Consider the following 15,028-nt stretch of genomic DNA (forward strand, 5'->3'; position numbering starts at 1 on the left):
GTAAAAAGTGCTCCTTCTGTATTAAAAATACATGCATCAATTTGTTTTTAAAACACACAATTTCAGGAAAAAAATCACGACTTTTCCAGCAAAACATTCACACATGTATAAATTTTTTGATGACATTTAAGAGACGTTCATACCATTCAACCAAGATGTTCACAATATGTAAAAAAAAATCTGGCCATTTAAAAAATCATAGTATGTAAAAATATATTTGTATCATTTAAAAAAAATGTCACATGTATAAAACTGCTTATGATAACAGGACACACGCATTGAAAAAAAATCACGAAATATAAAAACTTGTTTCTACACTAAAACTAGAAGTGTAGCAACAAGCATCAGCCCATGTTTGTGCACTAAAACTACTAGTAAGTTACACGTACAACGCACATTTCAACTAATATTACTGGTTGCTGTGAGAATTAACATGTTCAGAAAGATACTTCAATGATACTATTATTTTAGAAATAAACTGTAACTTAAATGAGCTTTAAGATATGCTACAGTTTAACCCCCACACTATTGTGAAGACACAACTAATTATCCTAGTATTTCTTATGTGTTTACGCAATTCTTAACGTTGCAAAAGCTTACAAGGTGCAATGCATGTCTAGAATGTTATAAATTATATTTGCAGGTGCATGAAAATTTTTAGAAACATAACGAAAATTTAGGAAACCTCAAGACACCATATAAAAACTACAAGATAGAAATCTTTCCAATGCCGTAATGGTTCATTAATTAGATGTAGCTTTTCATAGTTCATGTAACACATATAAATCACAAATGTCGACAGGAAAAAAAATCTCTAAGTCCACATTTTTTCTCAGGTAGAGAAAACATAGTTGTTATGAGACAATTGCTCTCCTATTCTACACGATGAGAAAACCATGAGCTGATGAGTAACCAAAAATAATAGTGGGAAAATATGTACTCACGCTACTTAAATATTTTTTATCACGCGTACAATTGAATTAGTACTCAAGGTAAATATCACTCTGAGGTGCCAAATTCGCTATACAGAAAAATGTTGCAATGGCCAATGGGAAGTATTTGTTAAGTTCCTTCAAGACACGGCAAAAAATAAAAGCTTAATTCCAAGAGTGGTAGCAGGATTATCTAGGGCAGGTGATGTAGGTTCATTGCACATTTGTTATGATAATTTTCAAGTTCGCTGACCGAATATCTTTATCCTGGAGTCTTTTGAAGACTGTACACTATTGCACACTATAGCATGATACTACTTCAGCCATTTTTTGCTTTTGCTTAAAACCAAGCCCCTAACTTCTTCATATCTCTGTTCAAGGATGTACCAGAGCACCCCATTTTTATATTAGCTTTGGTAACAATATAAATGAACTGAACATACCAACAATTAAACAAGAATTTAGTAATATTACATCATTCAAATAGTGTTTGCACCACTTTTAATTAATAATTTTATGAAAAGAATAGTACATGGCACAAGAAAAAAGAATGAGAATCAATCAGCACTGGTATGCAAATGGAATGATCTCTCATCATTGGACTATGCAACACAGGAACACTTGAACTGGGGCGGAGCAAGCGTGCGGGGCGAGGGGTGGTTAATGCGCGGACGAGGTGTGGGGGCGAGACGATGTGCGAGATTAGCGAGCCTTTCGATTAGCGCTAACAAAGATTCGTTAGTTTCGTTAACAAAGATTTTAGAGCATTGATTTAGATATTAGACGGCCTAGATGTAGAGTTGGATCTGCCCTCTCGTGCTTTTAATAGTAGAGATACGTGTAGCAGCATCGGCCCATGTTTGTGCACTCCTTCGATCATGTGTACGTAGGTGCAGCCATGAGAGCTTTTCCCAACGCTCCCGCATGCATGATACTATAAGATACTTCCTCTCTTTCTAAATATAAGTCTTTTAAGAGATTTCACTAAATGACTACATACGAAGCAAAATGAGTTAATCTATACTCTAAAGTATGTCTATATACATCCGTATGTAGTTCCCTACTAAAAACTTTTAAAAGACTTATATTTACGAACGGAGGGAGTATGTATCAATTATTATCACAGAAATAAAACTCCGAACAAATAATTCTTGATGTGATTTTATTTTTAAAGAGCGAGCCGTTAATGACGAGACTTATAGTTTAGCTATATATAAGCACTCTCTCACTCTCTGTCCGGAATGCCACGTTTGATTGGTCAATCCTCACGATTATGTCCCGCCTCATGTGAACTATCATCAGCTTAGCTTTTTTCTAAAAAAAAAAGAATATTCCCCCGCGGATTCTCAACAAAAATCGTTCCCCCGCAGCTTCCGGCATGGCCCTCGCCTCCTACCGACCAACCACGAGGCACCAGCGACCAGGCGATGGTACGAAATAAACAACCCCGTAAAATATCCCGTGGGCCCCCGTCTGGACCCACCGACCAGTCCCACGCCCGCCGGTGGAGGAGTAGGATGGGGGGTAGGACGCGGCCTGGTCGTGTCGGGGCAGGACCGGTCTGGTCAGTCATTCGGCCCCTTTTGCGGCCCACGCGGAAGATTCGCCGGGCGCGGGCCCACCGGTCGATTCGCCTCGCCCCGCGCCCTCGCTCCGGATTGCTGAGCAGAGAGACCGCAGACCGGGGACGGCGGTCATCACTCGCGTGAGTCGCTGTGGATCGCCTCTCGCTGTTGGGTGGTCGCGGTCCATTGGGCGGAGCGGACCTGCAGGTGGGGGCCGTTGCGGCACGGGCCGCTCGGGCTGTTTAAAATTCCGGTTCGGGCCGGGGAAGGCGAAAAAGAAAGGGAAGAAACGCGCACGTGCTTTGCTTGCGGAACGGTGCTTGCTGCCGGATGCGTGCGTGGCTGGTCATTTTGTAATTATTGCGCATGTTCCTTCTGAAATACTCGTACGGAGTACTGCTCCCCCTGGACCGTGCTGGCTACGGCCGCGATCCGCAGCACAGCTCACATGAACTCAGACGGTTGCCTTGATATTTCAGAGCCACGATCCACACGGCATAGTGTGCATGATCACACACTGTTGCAAATGATTGAGAATGTATTTGGTCATGGGATATCCGGCCCTGTCAGACCGACCTGACCCGACCCGGTCCGGTCTTGCCTGTGGGGCGGGTCTGGACCTAAATTTTGAGCCCGAAGCACACGTCGGGCCGGGCCTAGGATTGTCATTTTTTTACTTTAGGAAAGGGGCCCAGCCCGAGGCCCGATGGGATTTCTTACTGCTGGGCTGGGCTTGGACCTAAAAACCTGGCCCAACAACCGGGCCGGGCCGTGCTCGGACCTAGGTTTTTTACATTGGGCTTGGTTAGACCCGGCCCGACCCGGTCTTGCCTGCTGGTCGGGCTTGAGCCTGAATTTTGAGCCCGAAGCACACGTCGGGCCGGGCCTAGGCTTGCCATTTTTGTAATTTATGAAAGGGGCCCGGGCCAAGGCCCGATGGGATTTCTTAGTGCTGGGCCGGGCTTGGGCCTAGGTTTTTTACGTCGGGTTTGGTCAGGTCCGGCCCGAAACCCGACCCGGCCCGATGGATGGCGAGGTATAATTGAGATTGACTCAACTCATGGCTTAAGTTAATTTCAAAAAAAAACTCACGGCTTAATTTCAAAAAGTGGATTTTGATGATTTTTTGGGATATCAAACCTGGGTGCTTATCCTACTCCACCATTATTTTTCATGAGGAATGGATGTTCGTGGTATCTGTGGAGAAGAAAATACGGTCTAACATACGAATTTTAGTTTTTTTCTACACAAACGATTTTTTTTACTAAGAATACGACAAGCAACCATTCCTCATGGAACTAAAGACAGGAGTAGAATGGATACCCATGTTTGTTATCCCAAAACTTGAGTCTTTTTTAGAAAAAATATTGGTATTTTTATTTAATATTTATATAAGGATGTGTAGCACCCGAGAGCCACAAATCCTCCATTGTCAAACAATATGTTGTATTATACTCCCTCCATCCGAGTTTATTGGGCCTTTCAGCCAAAGCAGCGGAACCAAGACGAGTTTGATTTATTCTGCAGTAAGTGCAGTCGTTCCTCGAAACACAGTGAGCGGCTTCGCTTCTCATGCCCGCACTTCCTCCCACACGTGCATGCGCCAAGCAGTGCCCAATCAGAGCCCAAACACGCATGCATGCATGTCCAATTCAATTAGCGCAACATTAAAGCTCTTGCATTTTAGGTGTTATTCAGCTATTTTTTCAACAAGGGCCCTTATAAATCCACATGCCTAATAAACCCGGACGAAGGGAGTAGGATACAAGGAGTAGTACTTTCCAATGAATGCTACGACCCTCACATATATGTTTGTTTTTTCATAATTCTTGTTTTTTGTGAGTTTTATTGCATTGTCCAGCGACTGTTCGTCTACCTTGCTCACACAATCCTCATTGTCATCCTCACAATATACGCGTTTATAGAGGAAACGACTATGTCACATGACAATGATGATCCGAGTTTTACCCTTGCACACCTTTCCTTCCATTTTCTTCGCCCGCATTTCATTTATACTCTATCTATTCTGGTTGAAATCCACATCATGAGTGAGAGATTGCCAGAGTACATGTCCATTACGGGTCCTAGAATTGTCAGGGTCACTAAGTGGAGATTGATGCACACACTCTAAATCTGTCTAAATCCACACCATTATTGATTCATCCATGTATATGAATCAAGATTTGTCTTATCAGTTCAATGATTAGACCCTCTATGTATGTTAACTACTACTCCTATATCTATACTTAAATAATTGTAGTTGAAGAGAACTGGAGTTTTGTTTTTCCAACCACAGTTATTTAGGTATAGCAGGATTAACTTAAAGTTCATGAGAATTACTGTAACTAGGAAGTTTTTTAATAAAAAAAGAGAGTTGGTGCATGTTAAGATAAATTATAATCTGTCCAGAAACTAGTAAAATAAGAATGGAACTCAAAGCAGCTCACCAAGAAAGGAAAAGGAGCCCTCAAAAAAGAAAAGGAAAAGAAAAGAAGGAGCCCATCAGAGTCGAAGCAGGTAGGGGAGGACGATCTACTGGTCCACCATAGACGCGGCGCACGACGAAAGCAGCAGTCTTCCTTCTCCACGACGACCCCTCCTCCATCTCCGCTCCGCTCCCTCCCTCCCTCGCGCATGCTCCAAAAAGCTACTCTCTCCTCTCCACCTTTCCCCTCTCCCCACGTCTAGGGTTCCCCACCTCCCCGTCCCCCCATGCCGCTCCCCCCCGAACCCTAGCTAGCTAGCCCCAGCCTCGTGCTCCGCCCCGCCGCCGACAGGCATGGCCTCCGCCGTCGCCGGCGACGGCGAGTACTCCTTCGCGGCGGAGTACGACGGCCCGCCGCTCCCCTACTCCCTGCCGCGCGCCATCCCGCTCGACCTCTCCCACATCCCGCTCGCCGCCCTCTCCTCCTCCTCCTCGCCGCCGCCCACCGGCTCCTCGCCGCTCCCCGTCGTGCGGCCCCTCACCCCCTCCTCCCTCTGCTCCGCCATCCACGCGCAGCAGCAGGCGGCGGGGCCTCCTCGCTCCTCCGGCGGCCCCGCGGGGGGTGGCGCCCAGGCGGTCGCCGACTCCCCGACCTCCGTCATCGAGAACCACCACGCCGCCGCGCACCACTCCGCCGAGCTCCCCTCCTCCCCCTCTGACGCCGACGACGACGACAAGGAGGAGGAGGCGGGGATGCCGTCGGTCCCCCACCAGCCCACCGTCTCCTTTGCCGAGACCAGCTGCTCCCTCCTCGAATCGTCTGAGGAGGAGGAAGAGGACGATGACGACGAGGACGAAGCCGCCGACGAGGCCATGCCTGCCGCAGCTCGATCCAGCGGCTCCCTCTCGCCGGCGCATTTCGAGGCGGGGAACCACCCCACGGGAGCCAAGTCTCGGGGCTGCTACAGATGCGGGAAGGGAGGCGGCTTCTGGGGCCGTGGGGACATGGAGTCGTGCCTCGCCTGCGGCGCGCGGTACTGCTCGGCTTGCGTGCTCCGGGCGATGGGGTCTATGCCGGAGGGGCGCAAGTGCTTGTCCTGCATCGGGCGTCCTGTGGCCGAGTCGAGGAGGAACGCGCTGGGCAGAGGCTCACGCGTGCTGCGGCGGCTGATCAGTGCGGCGGAGGTGCAGCTCGTCATGAGAAGCGAGCGTGAATGCACAGCGAACCAGCTGCGACCGGAGGACATTTACGTTAATGGGGCTAAGTTGTCACCGGAGGAGCTAGCTTTGCTGCAGGGATGCTCGTGCCCTCCTTCTAGGCTCCGCCCTGGCTTCTATTGGTACGACAAGGTATCCGGCTTCTGGGGCAAGGTACGTGGGTCAAGGTTTTGGCACAAGAATTAATCTGATCGTTTGCTTTGTCTGTCAGTCTTCTTAGTGAGCCTATTTTGGGTGGCCTCTTTAACCGTATAGTATGATGTCACAATTGTATTTTAGCCAATCAGTAGTGATTTTTTCGTCTGCATTTCCACACATTTGTCGGACATGGACAAATGTTTTTCCAACAGCATGGTAACTACCAGTGCCCGCCACTCTCACTCACATCATCCACGCGTCATCCAAAAATAGAAACAGCTTTCGACCAAAAATATAGGCGGTTTCTACCCAAACACATTCACTTTCTATTCGACATCCATCTAGAGTTCAGGCCCGAGGTTTTCCCTCTTTTTTGAAAGAAATCCATCTAGAAGTATATTTCAACCATGAATCTGTCCAACCTCCACTCCCCAACTTTCAACCCTTGCTTCCAACTAATGAACAACGCCCTTCAACTAGATGAACTAGAGTTTTCAATCGATCAACTAGAAAGGCCCCCTCAAATCAGATAACTTAAATACTATGAAAGACAGCAACTTCTAAATTCATAATTAATTTCCATGAAAATAAATAAACCGAATTGAAGGTAAAGTCAGCCTCAAATCCCGAGATCCGAGCTTTAAACCTCCCACAAACCAGCTTCCAATCATCTTGGAGAACTTCAATCCAATATAATCGAGAGAAAAAAAATCAAGAACCCGTCCCCTAGGAGGGTCTTGCCTTTCTCCTCTTTCTTACCTCCTTGGTGACCTACTCAGCCAGTTGTGGTGGCGTTGCCTGTTGGCACAGGCAGTCGGCTCCCCTCTGCGCCCTTGCTGGCAGCACGTGGCGGTGCCCCTAGCCGGCTTCCTTACCAGAGATCCATGCTAGGGTAGATTATTGGAGGTGAGAATGGAAGAAAGGAAGTGCAAGAGACACAAGAAACAAGTGTTGCCACTGAACTGGAAGAAAGGAACGGATGAGAGAGACGAGAATGGGAAGAGAGATAGGGAGACAATAAAGCCCTGATTGTTAGTCAAGTGCCCCACCACGAACATACAAGGGATATCTTGAGGTTTCTGTGTATGGTTCTGAACTTCTCATAGGAGATGTGGAGTAATTTGGAATATTCTGTTGAATGCTTAGGTTTAACATTTATGGTTATTAAAGGTGGAACATAGGTTGTTGGCTTGTTGCCCGTTGTCTATTCTGCAAACTGGCAGTGAAAGATCACTCCTTTGGGGTCTTTGTGTGGGTTTTCAGCGGATAGTTATGATAGAGCTGTGTAGGTTCTGTATTGGATGAAAATCATGAGACTCAGAGACTGTATATTTAATTATTCTTGGTGGGAAATATGTTGGAAGATCTGGAGGGATAGTGCTGTTGAGCTTTGATATTGTCAAATACAGTATCTACTGTAGTTGACTATTTTGAATATTGATGTTTTTTTAGTGAGTTGGTAGAACCATGATGTCTTATGATCTTATCATGGTTTGAACAAATTATCAAAATCCTAGGTATCAGGGTGGTTGGTATTGTCCCTAAATCAGGAGAAGTTGCTACATTTTTTTTCTAGTTGAGAGTAGTACGCAGTTGCATACCAAGGTTAGCACATGTTAGCAGTAGTATGTATGTAAAATAGTACTTCATCCGTCCGGAATTAGTTCATCCATTTGAGCGTCAACTAATTCCGGAAGTATCTAGCACTGAAATACGTCTAGATACATCCATTCCGTACGGATGTATCTAGCACTGAAATACGTCTAGATACATCCATTTGAGCGTCAACTAATTCCAGACGGAGGGAGTACATCATGGTATATGGGAATATGGCAGTGTCTGGGTGTCATAGCTTGTGCTGACTTGTTTTTTGGGGACATGGAATTTCAAGTTATAAAATGTCCCGCACATGCCATTTCAGAATTTCGATCATTGCATGATTATTTTTGCTTGCTTCTTTGCATAAATGTTGATGATGTAAACTTTTCTTCGATAATGTTACAGGAGGGACACAAACCCCATTGCATAATAAGCGCAAATCTAAATGTTGGAGGTGCTTTAGCTCAAAAGGCGAGCAATGGGAGCACCGGAATCTTGGTAAATGGCCGTGAGATTACAAAATCTGAGCTGCAAATACTTAAGGTTCGGAATTTATTTACTCCTATTTCATTTTTAGATTCATGAGTTGCATATTTTCTTACATATATCTTTGGTTTCAGTTGGCAGGAGTTCAGTGTGCTGGGAAACCTCACTTTTGGTTGAATGCTGACGGGACTTACCAAGAGGAAGGCCAAAAAACTGTTAAAGGGAAGATTTGGGATAAGGTAGTTCTAGAATTCATCTTTCTTAGGTGACCTATATTTGCACGCGAGGAATCTGACCAAGGTTAAATTTATCTGCACTTTTCACCAGCCTATAGTGAAGCTGCTTAGTCCTGTCCTGTCATTGCCAACTCCTAACAAAATGACTAATCAATGCGGTGAAGAGGCTATTAATGTGGTAAATCGACCTGACTACTTGGAGCAAAGGATGACCCAGAAGCTTCTGTTAGTTGGATCAGGGACAAGCACCATACTCAAACAGGTACATATGGCTATTGATGTCTATTATGTTCATGTTCACGAACTGATAAGTTGACTAGCTGCATTGAGGCCACCGTCCAATTACAACCATTATTCACACTGTTACATTAGTATTAAGATTTATGTTCCACATGTGCATTGACTAAATCTTCTGCAGTGCCAAATGTCATTTGCAATACTGTTGTAGACTAGCAATTAATTCTGAATCTCTTGAATTTCAGGCTAAACTCTCATACAAGAGTAAACCATTTTCGATGGAAGAGTGTGAAGATCTCAAACTAATCATACAAAGTAACATATATCGCTACATTGGTATACTTCTTGAAGGCCGTGAACGGTTTGAAGAGGAAGTTTTAGCTGATAGAAGTAAACTCTGCCAACATGATCATTCTAGCTCTGGTATGATCATGTCTATCCACCATTTGTTGTGCTTTATAATAAATACTTAGTCTTGGATTCATGGTACCTCTCATTATTTACCTTGGTAAAGCAACTGAAACCAAGGGGAAGACTCCTATGCTAACTGTTTGGCTAGAACTGATCCTAACAGCCACATGTTTTTTGCAGGGCGTTCTGAGTCGGGGTTCTGTGATGAAGAAGTTACTGAGTACTCCATTGTCCCACGCTTGAAAGCATTCTCGGATTGGATTCTAAAGGCCATGGCTTTGGGTAATCTTGAAGACATTTTCCCTGCAGCTAGTCGTGAATATGCACCACTGGTTGAGGAACTATGGAAAGATCCTGCTATTCAAGCTACATATAGACGAAGAAATGAACTGCCGTTCCTTCCATCTGCTGCCAGTTACTTCCTTGACAGGGTACTATTGCTGTTCTATTGAAAATTTTGCTCGTTTACCTGGTTTGATGTTTTCGTATCCATTCCTATCATTGACTTCCTTAGTAGTGATCTGGTTATCAAATTGTGATCATTCATTCTTTGGCCTTTGTGCATTTGAAATGATCAGGTGGTTGATATTTCTCGAACGGAATATGAGCTCTGTGATATTGATATCCTCTATGCTGATGGAATAACATCCTCGGATGGATTAGCATCTACAGATATCTCTTTCCCGCAGCTGGCTTTGGATGTGCGGATTGCTGATGAGCTTGATCCACAAGACACGTTGCTAAGGTAGGTCTTTTGTCACAAAAGGAAGGGATGGTCTGGTATTTGTGTTACATGTATTTTTCCCATAAATTACAATATTTCAGCACCATTAGCTAATTATGTAACAAAAAATGCATATATGCGTGGGTTCCTGTTAGTCTTTTCCTTATGTTGTCATGAAGCCACTTTCTATGGTATTTTGTCAAGTGTCTGTCGCGATGGAAAGCACACATTCTATGTTGGATTCCTATATTACTATTAAGAACTGTGATAGTAATACTGGCAATGAAAATTTCTGTTTTGTTATCAGGTACCAGCTGATCAGAATAAGCAATAAAGGATTGCGGGAGAACAGCAAATGGCTGCAGATGTTTGATGATGTCAGCCTTGTCATCTTCTGTGTTGCCGTTAGCGATTACGACGAGCATTACGAGGATGCAAATGGCACAGTTGTCAACAAGATGATAGAGAGCAGGCAGCTATTTGAGAGCTTCGCCCTTCATCCAACATTCGAACAGATGAATTTTCTCCTACTCCTGACCAAGTTTGATCTTCTAGAGCAGAAGATTGGTAAATCCCCGCTAACCGCATGCGACTGGTTTGCCGAATTCACCCCGTTGGTAAGCCGCAACCTGATTGATGGAACCAGCAGAAGCAAGCGCGGCAGCCACAACGGTGCGTCGCTGGCGCAGATGGCGGCGCACTACATCGGCATGAAATTCAAGCGGCTGTTCCACTCGCTCACAGAGCGGAAGCTCTATGTGTCCTACGTGAACGCCCTGGACCAGCAGTCTGTCTGCTCGGCGATCCGCTACGGCCGGGAGATCGTCAAGTGGGAGGAGGAGAAGCCCGTTTTTGGCTCCAGCGAGACGGTATACAGCGGCGACGAGCCGAGCTCCTACTCCCACTGACGGCGACCAAACATTTGCTCGCGTGACAGAAGACGAAGAAGAGGTGTAAATAGTTGTGCATTTCCCTCTCCGGCGACGACCTTTTTTTTTTAGAGCTTTGCCCATTTTGGTTCTTCTTTCCCAGCTCATCTTCTGTTTGTAATTTATTGTATGGTTTGTTTGTTTATTAGTTGTTCACACGTAGAATGAGAGGCAAGAGGCCTGCCTGATTCCGATTAATTCTTGCATCTGTATGTATCATTATCGGTCTCCTTCACATGGTGGCACGTCCGATTTCTTGTACAATTGTTGTGTGGCGCATCTCAACAGGTCGAAAATAATGAATGTAGCTGCTTCGTCATGTACTACTCGGAATGAAGCGGCCGAGCAGGAGGGCCGTCCGCACCTGTTAGAAAAGCGTGACCCGGCCGACCTCCCCAAATCAGTCCTATGTGCGGACTGGTCAATACTCCTTAAATCTAGCTCAAATCTCAGATGAGTATAGGAAGGTACGGATACGTCTCCTGGTCGAACGAACCTTAGACCACTGTCAAAACACACTCTTCCCTCCTCATCTCTTTCTCCCCTTACCCCTCGTTCTTGCTGAATTTGTCTTTTTCATAGCTCACATTTTGTAATGCGTTTTAATTTAAAATAATACTTCATTCGTTTTTAAATATAATTTTTTAGAGGTTTCACTGGAAGATTAGATATGGATGTATATATACATTTTAAAGTGTAGTTTTACTTATTTCATTCCGTATGTAGTCCCTTAGTGAAAACTCTAGAATGACTTATATTTAGGAATGAAGGGAGTATGTTTTAACTTAAATTTTTGCGTGACAATAAAATATTATCCTCTTAACATCTTATAGTTTTTTTATATTTTTTCAAAACTTTAAAATATGGTTTTCATAAACACTTCCTTTTTGCTGTCCAAGTGTAAGGGCAACTCTAATGCCATGCATCAAAACATCTTTAAATGTCCGAACAGTGTGGTTCGAACATCTTTTGTCATCCAACACTATGTATCAAATGGCGGACGTGTGAATCTAGGTGGTGTTTCTTTTCAAGGACTAGACTTTTTTTAGTTCCAGAAACTAAAGAAAAAAGTCCCTTCAATAGAGTCTTTTTCTAGTCCCTTAGGCTGCTCATAGTGAAGAGTAACATATAGTAGTATCATGCATATGTTACTATTGTATGATACTACCTTCATAGTGTATAGTAACATAAACTAGTACTCCCTCCATCATGGTTTAGAAGGTGTGCATGCAAATTCTCTAGGACCTAGGTGGTTATTGATTGGCTGTGAAATGAGTTAAAAAATAACATTCACACTACGCATGCATATAGAAATAGTACAACGGAGTACTAATTAGCTGTTAGGAGTAAATGCAATGCGCCTTAATCTTTGTCTATTTTGAAAACGCACGCAAGTCTAACTGTGCCTTCTAAACCGTGACGGAGGGAGTATCATAGGTGATCTCATTTATTGACATGCATGACACATAGTAGCATAGCATTTAACATGTTACAGTATCTACCTACTCCCTCCTTTTTGGTTTATAGGGCTCAAATCTGAAATCTCATCAACCAAGGTGAATTGTGAGTGGATGACACTAGTTTAAACTAGCCAATGAAATATTTCTCACATATTCAATTTCCAAGGCAATAAATGTAGCATCTTTCTTTTCATTGGACTTGCATGGTGGATGTAGAAAACGATGCATGCATAGCCATTCATCTCCTTTCTTTAAACTCTATGAATTAAATATGGCATGAGACTCAAAGCACTTTAACTCACTTAGACTTAAAATGAGCCTAATATAAACCGGAAATTTTTGAGATGAACCCTATAAACCGGAAAGGAGGGAGTATGTTACTCTAATCCTCTCTCTCTTCTTTAATTACTTGCCACATCACCATGTTTGCTAGTCCCAAGACTATGTTACTAGCTATGATACTCCCACTATGGCCAGCCTAAAGAAAAAGTCCCTCATGTTTCTTTACCTAGGGACTAAAATGGACTTTTTAGTCTAGTCCCAAGGTAAAGAAACACCACCCTAACAAGCCAAAAACAAATCATGAAATCTGGGTAGGTTTATAGGCATCTGGATGTGTGCCACATTTGTGTCATGCAACATGGTCTCAACCTAAGCACTCGCTGCGTGTTCCGCTTCAGGATATTCGCCGCACATTCATGTCGCTCAAAAGCCGACATGACGTGGCTGTGGTCTACCACATTTACGTCTATCAGGCGGGCGTGACCGGACGGCTGATCGACGCTGTTTAAAAGCAGACACGGTGATCGAGAAGCCTACTTCGATCGCTACATCCACACTGAAGCGGCGCTGGACCGCCTGCCCAGGTTATTTAAGAATTTCCGTCTGTGACTACAAACCCTACCTCCTCTCCTGTGCACACTGCTGCTGCCTCACTTCTCCTTCCTCCGAGTTAATTGCAAGAGAGTGCCATAATTCGGGCCGTATTCACAAGTTGGTGCCATCTTTCAATTTTTTTGCAAATACGTACCAAGATACAAGCCGTATTTTGCAGATCGCGTATTTATACGTATAGATGCTCTTTCTGACATACATGGCCCACCTGTCAGCCTCTTAAAGAAAAAACCGCCCGGACCGCTGCGGCTGGGGGGAAAACCGGCTGGCTGCGGGGAAAACCGGCTCTCTGCCGGTCGAGTATTCCTGCCGGTCGCACTTCTTCTTCGGCTGGGGACTGCTGCGGCTGGCTCTCTTCTTCTTCGCTACTCCCGCTGCTCCTCTCCTGCTCTTCTTCGCCGCCGGCAGCCGAGCTCCGCCGTGCCATGGAGTTTGAGGAGGAAAGCAGCGATGACAACAACCAGGATTACTCTCAGATGCTCTACGGAAACAGTGAGGACGACGAAAAGTACGAGGTTAGTGCTCACAGCTAGGGTTAGGGTTCTATCCGGGTGCATTTGGGGATTTTAGTGTCTGTTTTAGGGTATAGTGCAGCTGCATTTGGGGATTTAGGTTAGGTTGGGATTTAGTGGTGCTTAGGATTTGAGTGCAGGTGCATTTGGGGATTTAGTGCTGCTGCATTTGGGGAATTAGTGCTGCTTAGTTAGGTTTTAGTAGGTTTGTTAGGATTTTAGTTAGGTTTGGTGATTTGGTGAATTATGTTGTAGTTTGGTAGCCTGATTAGGATTTGGTGATTTGATTATTGTTGTAATTTGGTAGGGGTTAGGGTTTTAGTATGGTTTCTTAGTAATGATTTTTTTTCTTGCTTTAGATTCATGATAGTATTGAAGATGAGGATTACAGAGGGCTTGAGTTGGATCTTATGGTTTTCTGCCGGAAGCATGGCAAAGCAACAGAAAGATTTGTAGCTTTTGAAGGAACCAGCAGTGGCAGGAGGTTCTTGGCATGTGCTGAGCAGGTAACTATTGCACAGTTCTATTTATCAGTTTGATGAAAGTAAAATATGCTATGCTTACTATGCTTTTTGTATTGTTTAATTTACAGGGAGCTGATAACTGTGGATTTGTTGAATGGGTTGATCCATATTGGCCTACACCAATGCAGAATGCCTTGTTGAAGCTTTGGCAAATGTATGAAGATGCCAAAGCTTACCGGAGGAGTGACAATCTGAATAGTGCACTAACAATTCAGACTTTGACATGTGAGAAGAAGAGTCTTGAAGATAAATTTCAGGAACTAGCTAAACATGTGGACACCCTTTTTCAGGCCCAAGAAACTAGGACAAAAGAGCATTTGTATGTGGTCAGTGAGTACAAAAAAGAATTTGAAGAGCAGAAGGCAGAGATAGCAAGGAAAGAGGGAGAGAACCAGAAGTTGAATGAGAAGTATGTCATTCTTGAAAACCTTTCAAGAGCTCAAGGGAAAATGATCAAAAATGTGAAGTGCAACCATTTGAAAGAAAAGGAGAGGCTTATTGAAGAGAGGAGGAAAATGAAGTTGCAGATCAGTCAACTACATGAGGTCCTAGCCAATTCAGAAGCACAAATCATTGATGAAGTGACCAAGTTGAAGAATGAACTTGCTTGTATGACACTTTCAAATGAAAAGCTCACTGAAGAAGTTTCTACAAGTTCAAGTTGGAACCAGCTTCTCAATGAAAAGATGAAGTGACTTATGTTTGAACCAGTTATTTGTTATGTTTGAGTCATGTTGT

General features: G+C 44.2%; 1 protein-coding gene across 1 annotated transcript; it reads left to right on the forward strand.

Annotated features, from left to right (window-relative positions):
• The first annotated feature begins 5,024 nt into the window (after positions 1 to 5,024).
• LOC123452911 (extra-large guanine nucleotide-binding protein 1-like) lies at positions 5,025 to 11,098 on the forward strand. Its single transcript, XM_045129649.1, has 8 exons — positions 5,025 to 6,293; positions 8,283 to 8,420; positions 8,498 to 8,602; positions 8,691 to 8,861; positions 9,082 to 9,259; positions 9,428 to 9,678; positions 9,826 to 9,992; positions 10,279 to 11,098. The coding sequence occupies exons 1-8, from the start codon at positions 5,277 to 5,279 to the stop codon at positions 10,877 to 10,879; spliced, it is 2,628 nt and encodes an 875-aa protein (XP_044985584.1). The 5' UTR covers positions 5,025 to 5,276; the 3' UTR covers positions 10,880 to 11,098.
• The last annotated feature ends 3,930 nt before the right edge of the window (positions 11,099 to 15,028 follow it).

The sequence above is a fragment of the Hordeum vulgare genome, chromosome 5H (assembly GCF_904849725.1).
Source record: "Hordeum vulgare subsp. vulgare chromosome 5H, MorexV3_pseudomolecules_assembly, whole genome shotgun sequence".
Taxonomy (NCBI): Eukaryota; Viridiplantae; Streptophyta; class Magnoliopsida; order Poales; family Poaceae; genus Hordeum; species Hordeum vulgare.